General features: G+C 44.2%; 1 protein-coding gene across 1 annotated transcript; it reads left to right on the top strand.

Annotated features, from left to right (window-relative positions):
- Positions 1–644: 644 nt before the first annotated feature.
- pitpnb (phosphatidylinositol transfer protein, beta) lies at positions 645–13,115 on the top strand. The gene is made up of 11 exons (XM_076758027.1): positions 645–683; positions 4,977–5,007; positions 6,291–6,436; positions 7,413–7,504; positions 7,699–7,706; positions 8,164–8,238; positions 8,535–8,618; positions 11,420–11,497; positions 11,588–11,692; positions 11,835–11,957; positions 12,996–13,115. The coding sequence occupies exons 1-11, from the start codon at positions 664–666 to the stop codon at positions 13,044–13,046; spliced, it is 813 nt and encodes a 270-aa protein (XP_076614142.1). The 5' UTR covers positions 645–663; the 3' UTR covers positions 13,047–13,115.
- The last annotated feature ends 872 nt before the right edge of the window (positions 13,116–13,987 follow it).

The raw sequence follows: 13,987 nt of genomic DNA, 5'->3' as shown, positions 1-13,987 counted from the left end.
AATACAGTAAATACAACCATGTGCACAAAGGCTTAAACAGTCAAAATACAATTAGAGCACCATCAAAAAAATGAATGTGTAGTCTGTAATAAAGAGATGAGTAAATACATTAATTAATAATTAGAATTAATAAGATGCTGCATGTGATGTTTGATGCCATTATTTCCACGTGTTTTAGACATCAGTTGCTGCGCTCCATGAATCTTTGTCTAATTCAAACGCTCAGAAATTTGGGGAAGATTCTGAAATCTTTACATATTTAGAATTTGCATAATCAATCAATGAGCAAATCAATCATATCTCTTGGAGTGACAGAATTACAAACAAAGCAACAGTGTCTGTTAATCACATAAATATTCTTCTAAATGTTTCCAAAACGTCAGCTTAGGGCAAATAAGCGCATTAATAATAACTCTTCTTCTTTCTTGCAAAATGTGTAGTAATCATTTTATTATCATTGATGCATGTTTCATTTTATCAATATCATTAAATCAGCCAATCACAGTGTTTAAATGAACATGTTAGAATACATGTTAGTACAGTACAAGAGGAATGGTGTGCATTTTTCAGCCAATCAGAGATTTTCTGGAGGGTGGAACTAACTTGTTGATAATTCTATCTGGTGTCGACCCACAGTGCGCAGGCGCAGCCCGGGTGACGAAGATGGTGCTCATCAAGGAATAGTGAGTCTGAAGTGTTTTTAAAAAATGTCTTTTGGCGCATTAAGAGGGTATTTTTATTTGCCCGAGAGCTTATTGCTGAAGGGGGAACATGTGTGCACAGTTTATCGATGTCGTTCGATGGATTTTGTGGTCATGTAGCCAGTAAAAAGCCATCTTTGAGCAGGGTGGATCAGGACGTGGACAAGCGGACACACCGGTCTTTTTTAGGCGTTGCTAGTGCGAGCTAACGGTAGCTGCTGAGTTGTAACGGCAGAGCGGATAATTAGCTTCTTAATGAAAATGAGTTACATAAAGCGGCTGCACTGGTTACACACAAATAATATTCACATTCAGTTAGTTAACGTGACTTATATAGTTGAATATATCGCCAACATTAGCTAGCCAGTTAGCAGCTAGCAGCTGTTATATCGCTAAAGTGCCGTAATGTTAAGCTTTGGTCCCGTGAGTGACAGATTAAGGTTCCTTCTCCGTCGGATTTACCATTAATGCTAGCTGGCTAAGTTAGCTGTAGCAGCCGGCTAGCTGCTAGCATGACAATTTTCTGATAACGGAATTCAATCGTATAGCACACATCCAACGTTAGGTAACCGCTGAGTTATAACGGTGTATCACACATAACCTTAGCGATAACAAAGAGCTCGGGAGGACTAATCCTCCAATGCTGGCTCATACCACATAGCGCTGCTGAGTTACCCTTCAAGCTAGCTTGAGGTTGTGGAAGGACTAACTACTTTGCTGTTACTTTGTTGGCGCTAGCATTACAGAGTTAGCCCTTTAACTGGGCGGCTAATATTAAGACACAAGTAAAGCTACCTGTTTTATATACTCAGTCACCAGGATGCTGCCTATAACTGTATTGCATTGGGGCAGTGCGATGGTCGCTATTGTCCACTTTTTCCTCAGCACAGCTAGTTTTACTTTGTGCAAACCTATATCCGCTCCAGATAACGGTACCTGTTGTAGCCATGGCATGTTAAGCTAGCACACTCTTAACCCCGTGTGGTCCCTAATGTACACTCAGCAGTAACCGCTAATGCTAACGTGAATCATAGCAGGGACACTTTGCTCAAAGCTAAAGGATTTTCAAACATCAGGTGGATGGACCAAAGTTTTGGTCTGAATTTAATTTGAGATCATCTCCACACTGTTTATTCTGCTTTATGAAACATATGTGTAGCTGTAACAGGCTACAGGTGATGATAATAATTATTAGAAGAGTAAAATAAAATAAATAGTCACAGGAATATGATCTATATGACAATCAGCTAAACTGCAGTTTAGAGATCTGGTGTAGTATAATTTGGCCACAATCTACTCTCTAATCTCGTCTCCCTGTTGAACAATATATGAACTGTTCTGCTCACGATATAATCAGCAAACAAACAGACATATTCTGTTGTAAGTCATTAATAAAGATCCACTTATTGCAGGTGTCTTGTTAAAAGGAGCTTATCATATACAGAAGACAAGACTATAAATGGAAAAAATGGGAATCAGGTTTACCTGTAACACGACCTGAGCTTCGGGCAAAATGTGCAGGCCTACGAGAGAAAGTTCATTACCATCAGTGCTACCAGTTCACTTCCTTACTGCACACACACACAGGTGAATAATCAGAAGGAGAGCGCTCTGTCACACCACCATGCTTGTTATTAGTGATGCCTTTAGTAGGATTTTGTCGGCCGTATCTTTAAACAATCTTAACACTTGCGTGTGTTTACTTATGATCACTCTGTCACATATTATAACATGTATTTGTTTTACATGCCCAAAATACAATATGTACAATAAGGCCAGGTGGGACATCCTGCAGCCTGCTTAACCTCGATACCTGCACTGTAAACTTCACCACTTACATAATAATGTAATGAGAGTTGTGAAACTCAGCTTTGGAAGCACTACGCTATAGATGTAGGTGCATTAGGCTGCAGGTAATGTGATGAAATGACCTCTCTGCTGTTATTGATGGTTTGCTCTGTAAAATGTCAGAAAATTATCTTATTCTAATTTTCTCATTAAATTCCAGAGCCCAAATATATTGAGATCACTTTTGTTTGTGGCCATACATTTAGCAGATTGTCACATTTTCTGTTGATGGACTAATCGATTTCAGCTCTAGATTAATTCGATCGGGGTTGTAGTTTTGATAGTCATAGCAAAGAGAAATTTAATCAGGCAGCTCAGTATTCAAACTTTGACAGAGTTCCTCTCTGTCGAAGCATCACAGCACTGTGCTGCAGGTGTGTGTGATGTCTGCAGAGGCACATAGAGGCCTTACGCTGGATCTGCCAGAACTACAAGACCACTACAACTATGACTGGTTGGCCTTTGTCCAATCATTCAAATTGCTTTGCTCTGTGTAATCCATCAAAGCTATTTCCAGTGCAGACCTTCTCTCTGCTGCTATTGTTACTGCTCTGTATCACTGAGTGTTTGCCTGTGTAAACACTGTCGATTTGGGTATGTAATGAATGCAGGAGGCTGAATACTAAGTCTGCAGTTTGCCAGCAATTTTTGTCTCTTGCCACATTATTCATGTTTTTCCTCAATGAAGGTTTAAACAGTTGTCAGGGGCCATTTTCCTAGCACAGCACAGTCCGTTTCTTAACTTAACAGGGAATAATCAATAACTGATTAATCATTAACAGACCTGGCTGTAAGCTGAACTGGAGTCTTCCTGGTGTCATTGCAGTAGGTGGGGTTAGTGATGCTTCACGGGCCACATTTGCGTTCGTAATGGTCACTAAATTGCGTGTAGGAGCAAAACACAAATGGTTGGATGAGTAATCCTTCCCCTTTTTGCCAGTAAAATGAAACTGATGTGACAGTTTGTTTGGAAAACACCTCCATGGAAGCAAATATATCACTGATTCATTTCTCATCTTGGGCTGAAATCTAATCTAAGATATTCAGGGAAATTAATAATGGGTGTGCAAACTTCAGAGTGAAGGCTCTCAGCTCTCCATGGCCCTGGATTAAACCCCCCCCCCCGTGCTCCATGACCTGCCTCACCGTCTCGTGCAGTGGATGCATTCATACATTTTGCTATGAGCCAAACCTACAAACAGTGCTCTCTTATTGAACTCGTGTATAAAGATCCACTTCCTGCTAGTTAGAATTGCACTGCTGTGCACTTGATTTGTTCAGTTTTCAAAAACATTGAATGAGCTGCCACAGCAGTTAGCCCTCCTACACCTGTCTGTTTGAAACCCGCTTGACTTGCAGTTATATAATAATTTGCTTTAATACATTTAGATTTTTGTATGTTTTCTGCTCTTTTAATCAGAGGTGCAGAGGTTAAAGTTTCTCTCTTAAAAATTACAGATGGTGATCGGCATGTAGCCTGCAGGTGCATCTGTTTCGGATGTTTTGCTGGTGAAACTAACAATTATTTTTTCAGTGCTAATTATCTGCAGATTATTTTCTCTGCCACTGAATCGTGCTGCTGCTCTCTTTTGTTAATGTATTTTCACTGTGTAAATTCGACTGTTGTAAAAATGATTCATGTCCTTGATTCCTTGATAATCACATAACCAGACAGTAAAAACTACAGTGACCACCCAAAACTGAACAGGAGCATGATGTCCCACTCCTCCACTTGTGACGGCGTAAATGAAATCCCTTCCTTGTTGGCTGTTTGTCGTGATTATCCTGATAACTCCGTTTTTAGAATGAATGCAGATGATCAGTTCATATTTCTTAATTATTGTGTCTTGGTCTTGCTGTAAATACGCAGTCTTGTTTGCTGTCTTACGTATATGTGGTCCTCAGTTTCGAGGAGTTATTGTTGCTGCAGCCACATGAGACACTTTTGGGGACTAAAAGTCAGCGTTTCAGCATTCAGACTGGGAGACAGATTTTCCTCTTTTAGCACAGGGCCACTTCATGTTTTTCCCCAAAGATGGGCAGAGTAAAATTTACCCACAACTTCATGCTTTTCCATTTTTGTCAGGTCACTCGGTCCCACTGTGCGTCCAGACACTGATGTGGTCTGGACTCTGTAAATAATCTAAAGAGCGCGGCGTAGACCTGCTCTATATGACGAGTGACCTCAGATAACTTCTCTTACGATTTGTTGCTATATAAATAAAACTGACTCTGCGTAATATTTTGTTGCTCAAGCATTTGCAGCACTGATAGCACAAATACCACTAAGGTCTGCCCGGTTCAAACATGGACTGTTTAAACGTCTCCTGCAGTGTTTTGTCCCTCTACAGACACACAAATATATTTAACTTGTTTGTTTCTTTCTCCATTTCCTGCCCCACCTCTCCCTTGTTTCCTCTCTTTCAGCCGTGTAGTGTTGCCAGTCTCTGTGGAAGAGGTGAGTGTCCTCTTTGATATTACGTGAGAGCTCATATCCTTGGAAGCCCTGAGAGCTGCTGATGTTGGAGTGGTCATGCTTTAGTATTTATTTTCTGCAGCACACAGAATGCTTCTGCTGGGACACGTACTAAGACAGAATAGCCTTTGTTAGCGAGTGCTGGTGTTGGTGTGACAGGCTGGTCGTGGTGTTTGCAGAGAGCTGGACTGGGTATGAGCTCAGCCTTTAAAACTGCAATCTCTTTGTCATCTTGCTCTTAATATAAATCACTTTTTTTTTGTGCTTAGCTTTTTGTGTAATTGTACTCTTTGTACTCTGAAAAAATGAGCCCAGACCCCATTGTGATATCCAGTGACATCACACGTTGGCCCCACTTCACAAACTTCTCGACTCAGAGGGGAAAAAACATTGTGGCTGGCAGTTAAAGCATCTCGGTTCTATGAGAAATGCTTGTTTTGTTTTTTAATCCAAGGTTTTGGTAGAGTAAACCAACCAGACCAGTCTGGTTTCATATTCCTTAGTCTCAGTAATTGTTGCTGCAGTAACATCCTGACAAATGCTGTAAATATTCCATATGCACATCAAAACTGAGGCCTCTGAGGCGTAATTAGGGTCCAAAGTTTATTTTGAAGATCGATGAGGATGTCTGTCCTACAGACTGCAGAAGAACTCGAATGTTTGTGGGGTTAGCAAAGGTTGATAAGAGGATGCTTGAAGCAGTTTGAGTTTGTAGCTCGCTGCCGTCTGAATGGACTCAGAAATATTAGATTAACGGACCTGAAGCAGCACAAACACCACGGCTGAGAGGCGAGGAGTCAACATCCACCCCAGCATAACTCTCACAGAGCCTCAAAATCAATAAATCAATCAATAAAATGTGTTAAAAATGAATGGGGCGGGGCTTGTCTGGGCTTTTTGAGTAATCGTTTTCTTTTTGATTCTGCTTCATGTTGTTTTTATTTTCCTTGATTTATTGTTTTACCACACATGTTATTATGTGCTTTTATGTTAAGCACTTTGTGACGGATTTAGTGCATGAATTGTGCCATATAAATAACATTTATTATTATTGTCATTATAAACTTAAACATACTCTAGGAATTGTCTGTGTAGCATCTAGTGGCCGTCAGTGGTACTGCATCCTCAGAGCTCCTGCCTCGGCCTCGGGGACCTGCTCAGTTTTTGTCTGTTCGAGCGAATAATGGCAGGATTTGTTTGTGTTGTTTAAGGCTGTTTACTTTCAGAGCTTCAGTCTGTGTCTTCTGTCTCTCCCCGTCTCACAGTATCAAGTCGGGCAGCTGTACTCTGTGGCTGAGGCCAGCAAGAACGAGACAGGAGGAGGAGAAGGCATCGAGGTGCTGAAGAACGAACCCTATGAGAAGGATGGCGAGAAGGGACAATACACGCATAAAATATACCATCTAAAGAGGCAAGGCTCCGAAATAACCGTGGCTTCATCTCAGAGGACGTGTTTGCATTTCTGTCTGAAGTCAGTGGATAACACAGGGTGGACAAAATAATGGAAGCACCTTACACTTACACTCGCACATATAGAAACGGCTAAGCTGAACAGTTTAGCACATAACTGAGGCGACAGCCATAAATTCAAGTTTTCCAACATTAGTTCATAGAAATATTTATCATTTATCACCTTTGGCAAACAAGTTACCTCCTTAAGTAAGGCGTGTAAAACCTGGAGTGCTGGCAGCGGCAGCATGATCTGACCTCATGCCTCCATCTGGATGTGTTTGTTTGGATCGCAGGAAAGCGCTAACAGCTGTTAGATCTGATGGTAGAACTGTATTGGCAGCCATCTGAGGGGAGACGTTAGGTGTTTGACGACCCTGCGTGGTTGTGCAGCGGCCAAAATAAGCAGCCATTTTACCGAACCAGCCTTAGAGCACGAGCACCGTCCCTGCATGATGTTCTCCTTATTTCATGATGATCATATCTCCGCACACTCTGCCAAACAGACCGAAGAGTTTCATGAAGTCAGGCTCGATTCAGGGCCTCAGCCGTCAGCAGAGAGCAGGAGTCACTGTGAGGAGAATCTGGCATCTGGTGCAAAGTCGATTCTCCTCGTCCCTCGGATGATTGCCGGCCTTCCTCGCTCAAATGTGTAATAACTGAACCACGTACAGAATATCTCTGAGGCTCTGAGGACAGTGTCTTCCAGGTGTTCCACTTATTCTGTCCACCCTCTGCATTTTGTGTGATTGGCTCTTCGATACTGCATGAAAAAGATGTTTTTTGGACAAGTGCTTTAGGCCTTTGACCCTGTGCCACCAACGACAAAAAGATGCTAATTTCTAATTTTTGCTGTTTTACTACAGACCCGCGTATGTGTTATTCCCCCTGAAAGCACCGTGGACTTGACTGTCTGACTTCTCTTTCTCCCTCTGCAGTAAAGTCCCAGCTTTTGTGAAGATGATTGCGCCAGAGGGAGCGTTAGTTTTTCACGAAAAGGCTTGGAACGCCTACCCGTACTGTCGCACCAGTAAGTTCACGCTAAAGAAAGAATCAATTCATGCTCGCCGCCTTTTCTCTGCCGTGGGCTCGCATCATACCGTAAACATGAAAGGTCATCGCTGCGTGCAGTCGAGGCCTCGTTTAGACTGAAGTTTTTTCTGTATGTGGTGATACTGACGCTCATTTCTTCTTTTTTTTCCCCTCCGCCTCCTCCCTCTGCAGTTGTGACGGTGAGTTGCTCGTCAAACTTTTTTTTTTTCCCCCCACAGAGGAGGTTTAATGGAAGTGTGAAAAGCTTTGTTATTTCTCTTCCACTGAAATTAATGGATAGTTTTCAACACTGGTGTGATTGGCCCTTCAGTTTGAGACTCCTGCTTCGTCACAGCACAGATATTTGATACCAGACTTTGATGCTCTCTCTGCACATTATCTTCAAGCTCAGCGCTGCTGTGAGGGTTAAAGATAGATGTGAGCTGAGGAACGCAGCATCTCTACTGTTTCAGGCTAAATGTCTGATTAGCTAATTGGATTGAGCTGTAGGGTTTAAGTACATCTCTTAGTATCCTCCATTCATGGTGCTGCCTGGGATCAGCCGCACCTGTCGTCACTCAGTGTCGCAGTAGTTCCTGATTCAGGTATTTATTGCCCCTCCCCCCCGATGACGTCTGTGTTTCCTCCTCTTTTCAGAATGAGTACATGAAGGACGACTTTATGATAAAGATCGAGACGTGGCACAAACCTGACATGGGAACAATAGAGAATGTAAGTAAATTGAAGCGGCAGGCCGAGATGTCCCGACTCCACGGCGCTTTATCCCATATTTCCCATCATGCAACATGGGAGCATCTTCTGTTAGAACCTCCCTGCCTGAACCTGTATGCCTCCAGTTTGACTTAAAAAGTCCAGACAGAGGCTCCCAGTGACAAACCCTCAGTGTGGCTTTGAATTTGAATCTCATCAGGTTTGCACTCGGCACAGATTTGAATGAGGAGCGCGTGTCGCTTGTTGTCCGTGTGCCGAGCTGAGTTTAACTTTCCTGTCTTTGTCTTTGGTGCCAGGTCCACGACCTGGACGAGCAGACGTGGAGGACTGTGGAGGTGGTTCCCATAGATATTTCAAACAAAGAAGAAGTGGCCCCTGGGGTGAGTTTGACTGCCGCCATGCTGGTGGTCTTTATGAGCTGTTTCAGAGCACGAAGCAGAGATGGGAAAATGTTTTGTAAGTAGACGTCACACAGCCGGAGGTGTTGAGTTACTGCAGGATGTCTCCACCCTGAGGAGGAGTGTGGTCACACAGGTTGAAGTGAAGGAGCTGCTTTATTCATTCATCCACAGCTGTCAAGGTCTGTTCAGTGGATGTTTACATGAGATCATGAAGTTGACAAAGGAAGGACTGTTGATTGATCGCAGGAGACAAAATCTACCTCTCTCTGCGTCGCTAGTCTGTCTCCAGTCTCTGTCATCAACACCTGCATTGAGCAAAGGTGAACGGTGGTTAATGTGTTCTTAGAAAAAGGTGTGTACACGTCAGCGTCACTCCTGAAAGTTCACGAAGGGAAACACACCTTTCATTGTGCAGCCATCAATATCCTGATTAGGCTTTGGTCATCGCCCGTCGTCGTCCTCAGTGGCAGCCTCGGCATCGTTAGCAGCTGGAGGCCAGTTTAATTCCAGTCCGTGATGACTGTTTTTTAATCAGTGTGAATACTGAGCGAGTCTCTCAGTATCAGATCTCATATCGCTCTCGTGTCCCCACTGATTCAACTCATCAAAGTTTTTCACGCTGATCGTCACACTCGTCATGTTTTTCAGTCTCGTTAGCTGCTCCTTCCTCAAGTGTGGCTTCCCGGCAGTTTGTCAGAGCAGCAATCAGGTGATGGAGGAGCCCTCTGTGGACCGAGTTCTGAGTTATTAAAGGGGCACTTACTTTATCTTTACCTCAGAGTGATCACAGGGTGAACGGTAGAAATACACTGTTCATGGTGTCATTTACCAGGAGTGCTTGCATGTATGTGATTGGCCAGCTCGGCGCCTCGCCAGTTTGATGTGGAGAGATTCAACTTTTTTTGGGAGCTCTCTGTGTTGGCACCCCCGCTGCGCCGCCAGACCGGCCTCGGTCAAATGAATGAGAGGGCTGCATTGTTTCCCCGCCGGACGCTGCCTGACTCACAGACGATAGACTGGAGGAACCGATTTGAGCCGGTTTAATGTCACGTTTCATTTGAAATAGATTTGGAGTTCAAACAGGAAGCAGGGACAGCATTCAGACTCGCACTTTGGTTTTTAGCATGAGACCTCTGTTAGATAAAAGTCTCTCATGAGTCCTTTGTGGCACCTGTCAGTCAGCAACACCCAAACCATCACACTGCACGAGTTTTAACATCTTGAAGGAGGCATTAAGGAGCCACTTTTCATCCAGGTGGGTCAAAGTTGCCCCAGTGTTTCTTACACTGGCTCCTGTACTATAATGACTTAAGTGGATCAGCGTTGAGGCCGAGGCTTAGTCTGAATGTCCATCTGCTCCAAGCGTTCTCCACTCTTTCCCTACAGACCTGATGGATTAAAACAGCACACTGAGCCTTGAGCTCGGGGGTTGGGATGCAGTGAAAACACAGTCGTGCCGTCTCTGATTCCTCTGGCTGAACAGCCTCACTGTGAGTGAGTCAGCACTGACTGGTGGAAACTTTCGGTTTTTGTTTGGAGGATTTTCGCCCGTTCTTCCTGCGAAAGGCTTCTAGCTGTGAGATTGTTGGGGGGTCGTGCCTGCACTGCTCTTCTGATGATGTTCAGGTCGGGGGATTGTGAGGGTCACTGCAGAAACCTTCAGCTTCGGTTTCTCAGAGCTCAGCTTAAGTCTCAGTGTCACTCTGAGTATGAGTACAGTGAGTTTGGAAGCCAATATGTGCAATACTTGCATCTTCATAGACTCTCATGATTTCAAGCAGGATATTTTTCTGTGTCTTAAAGCTCATCTGGGGTGTATCCTCAAAGGTACCTTTCGTCTTGTTTAAATCTGGGAGGCATGATTAAATCCTGATGGCGTCTTCATGCTGTTCCACTGATCAACAGCTGGTGACAGTAACCTCCAAAGAAGAGAAGCAATGTGCCGACGAAAAGCTGCAGAATCTGACCGCAAGCTAGCAATCATGTGCTGCGTGTAAACATTGCATGATCTCAAATCTGGCCTTGCAAATATTGCACGAGGCTTAAGTAAATATTTGGCGATTTGCAGAAGGCTGGCGACCTTTCTCACATGTGGTGACACGGTCACAGTTTGGTCAGTTTCAGGCACCAGAACTACTTGGTTAGGTTTAGGTTTCGCTCATGGTGTGGTTGGAATGAAGAGGCAGCGTTGACTTCTGGTTTCACGCTGGAGATTTAGACGTAGTTCGATCAGCAGGGACGTGGCCTGTGTGAGAGCTGATCTGATCAGACTGCAGTGTTTCTCCTCATAATACTCAACATTAGCTCTAATTAAACTGAGCTGACTTCCTAAAGGCTTTAAGCCCTGAAGGCAAACTTCTCCCACATGCACAAACATTTCATGATGGTGGAAATACACTCAACATGTTTGTTAGACCTCAAAGATGCACACACTGCATGTTGGAGAGAAACACTGAATATAAAGCGCTTTTGTTGGTTTAGCAGAAAACTCTGCTGGACGTCTTTAATTCCTCCTTTTTACTGGCAAATCCAAATCACCAACTTTGGAGGTTTGTGGTTTAGAGCGGTTTCTTTGTAAAGGTTCATACTTCACTTCAATCACGTTGGTCATGTTTAACTTGTTATCCAGCAGCCGCAGCCTGCTTTCAGACACATGGTCACCGCCTGACGTCTGACATCACTTTGTTTGTCTTTACTTTATCATCGCCAGCAGTTTCTGTGTCAACAGGTGTGACTCAGGTCGGTTTCTTGCAGGATCTTAATGTTTTGTTCTCTTTCAGGACTATAAGCCAGAGGAAGATCCTGCTCTTTTCCACTCTGCCAAGACAGGCAGAGGACCTCTGAGCCCTGAATGGAAGGTACCTGACAGCAGTCAGTGTAGAAGTTCGCCGTCTGTCCTCTGTCACGTCTCTGGTCGATGACCTGTTTTCTCTTGTGTCCGTTCACAGAATGAGCTGAAGACAGATTGTCCTTACATGTGTGCATACAAACTGGTCACCGTCAAGTTCAGATGGTGGGGTCTGCAGACCAAAGTGGAAAATTTCATCCACAAGGTGAAGATGAATAATGTCTGAGACGTGAGATCTTTGCGGGAGTGTTCACACTTTGGATGCAGATATTGTGTTTTCTCACTCCAGGACATTTATTTCAGAGCCTTCATTTACTTCATTTCTATTCCTTTCCTTCCTTCCACAGCAAGAAAAGCGTATTTTCACCAACTTCCACCGCCAGCTGTTCTGCTGGATTGACCGATGGATGGGTTTGACCATGGAGGACATCAGGCGGATGGAAGAGGAGACCCAAAAAGAGCTTGAGGAGGTAATTAACCCACTGTCCTCTCAGACTGAGACCACTGGACCGTCCTGTCCTCTTCTGCTGTGAGGTTTGAGTGTTTGCATGTTCGCAGATGATCTTAAAGCCGAGGAGCTCACACACGAAATGATGATGATGATGATGATGATGATAGTGTGACTGATCAACAGACTGCTGGAGACAACACAACATACTGAATGTACCTGATTTAACCCGTCTTACTCCTGAATTTCACATCAGATGCGTCAGAAGGGAGATGTGCGAGGGACCTCTGCGACAGACGAATAGAGGCCCGTCGCTCTAGACTAGAGGCAGGCTGAGTAAGTCAAAGGAGAGGTGGTGGCGCTGCATGGATCATCCTCCACCCTTTTCTCAATGCTGCCGTTAACTCACCCGTTTGTTTTCAGATCTTTTGTGCTCGACATCTTTTCAGCTCTGTGTTTCTTTCTCTTCTAATCTTCCTCTGTTTCCATCTCACGGGCTCCGTTCTACAAATGTGGCTTAACTAATCCAGGCTAACATCCTGTTAGCATCCTGTTAGCCCGCTAAATGCAGCTTGTTGTTTCTTATCCGGCTGATTTGGCTCTTTGGAGGCAGTTAGACGGTTGATTTTTATGGCTGTGGAGGCGTTACGCTCTCAGCTCGTCCGTCTGTCTCACACTTTTGAACATGACATCTGGGGAACGCTTTGAGGGAATTTCCTCAAATTTCCCCCGTTAGCCACACGTGAAGAACGGGGCCTCGTTCTCTTGTGTTTGAGTCGTTTTCCTTCTGCCTGCCTCTCACTGACTCACCTTCGTCATCTCTCACCTTTTAACGTTCTCTTGCAGCTCGTTCACTCGTCTCCAACGCGTCACTCTGTGCTCTGTTTGTTTTCCTGCTGATGTTTTGCGATGGTGGGAATGAAGAGAAGAGCTAACCTTGCGAAGCGTTTCCCCTCTGATCTCTCCTGCATGTTGCACGCTTCATTGCGAGCAGATTTTAACGTCTCTGTGGCCTTTTGTCACCAAACTGAACACAAACCTTCTTTCTCCTTTCCCTCAGCTGCGTAGTAAAGGTCCGATTCGAGGCACCAGTGCTGCTCATGAGCAATGAGGCAAATCAACCAAACCCTGTCATGATGATGTCATCAGAGACACGTCCACCACGATGAGGAAGTGGCCCTGACGTCGCCTCTTCTCTTCCTGTCTCACATGATTCATTGGGGGGTTTGACAAGATTGGTTAACAGTACTGTACAGACCCTACCCCAATCACAAGCCTCCTGTTCACTCAGAAAACAAAAAACATGGTTTTGCATACATTTAAAAAGAAAAAAAAAACTCTTTGCACAGAACGTAACTTGCCTGATATGTAATTGTTAGTTGATTATTACAATGGGCTTTGTTTTTATTCAGGTGTGTACACCGAGACTCAGAAAGTCAAGCCTTTTAAATTAATTAGAATGTTTTTAGTCTACAGGTTCCCACAGAAATTGGTATAAGATTATTAGCAGGTATTGGACCATTTATCCCCCAGCTTCCCTTGTATTATAACTGTCTGTCTCTACTTTAATCCTTGTCTCTCCCCTCAATATTGTCTGTATTCTTGTCCTGATAAAACGTGTCTGGATCTCCTCCCCCTTGTCTCACCGTCCCCTCTGTCTGGCAGTTGTTCGGGAATACTGATGTTTTTATTTTTCTTTGTTTTCTAGTTTTAATCTGGAGGCTAATCCACGCCTGTTAATGGTTCAAAGCAAATTAAATGCTCCTGCATGATCGCTAAACCTCAGCAGTTGTTTTCCCCCGACGTGTCCCACATTTCAACATGCACACCGGGCCTCTCCCCCCCCCCCCCCCCCCCCCGTCACAAGTGCATGTGGACAACGAAAACTCCTCACTAAACTGTCATTGCATGTGTACAGTCGCTGCAATGCAGCTTCGCTCAAGTGGATTGTTTGTGTTGATTAGCGAGAGGGTCGGCGCCCTCCAGGAGAGTCTGTACAGAACACCTGTGTGTTAGTGTGTGCATTTGTGTGCTCGTTTGTGTTATCGACTG

The sequence above is a fragment of the Chaetodon auriga genome, chromosome 19 (assembly GCF_051107435.1).
Source record: "Chaetodon auriga isolate fChaAug3 chromosome 19, fChaAug3.hap1, whole genome shotgun sequence".
Taxonomy (NCBI): Eukaryota; Metazoa; Chordata; class Actinopteri; order Chaetodontiformes; family Chaetodontidae; genus Chaetodon; species Chaetodon auriga.
The sequence above is the reverse complement of the archived record's forward strand: the minus strand, read 5'-3'. Positions and strand labels throughout refer to the sequence as shown.

Excerpts from the sequence above, each read along its gene's own strand:
- pitpnb (XM_076758027.1), top strand. The coding sequence starts at position 664 with ATGGTGCTCATCAAGGAATA. Across the intron at positions 6,437-7,412 it reads AAAATATACCATCTAAAGAG|TAAAGTCCCAGCTTTTGTGA; the intron begins GCAAGGCTCCGA and ends CTCCCTCTGCAG. Across the intron at positions 11,498-11,587 it reads CTCTGAGCCCTGAATGGAAG|AATGAGCTGAAGACAGATTG; the intron begins GTACCTGACAGC and ends GTCCGTTCACAG.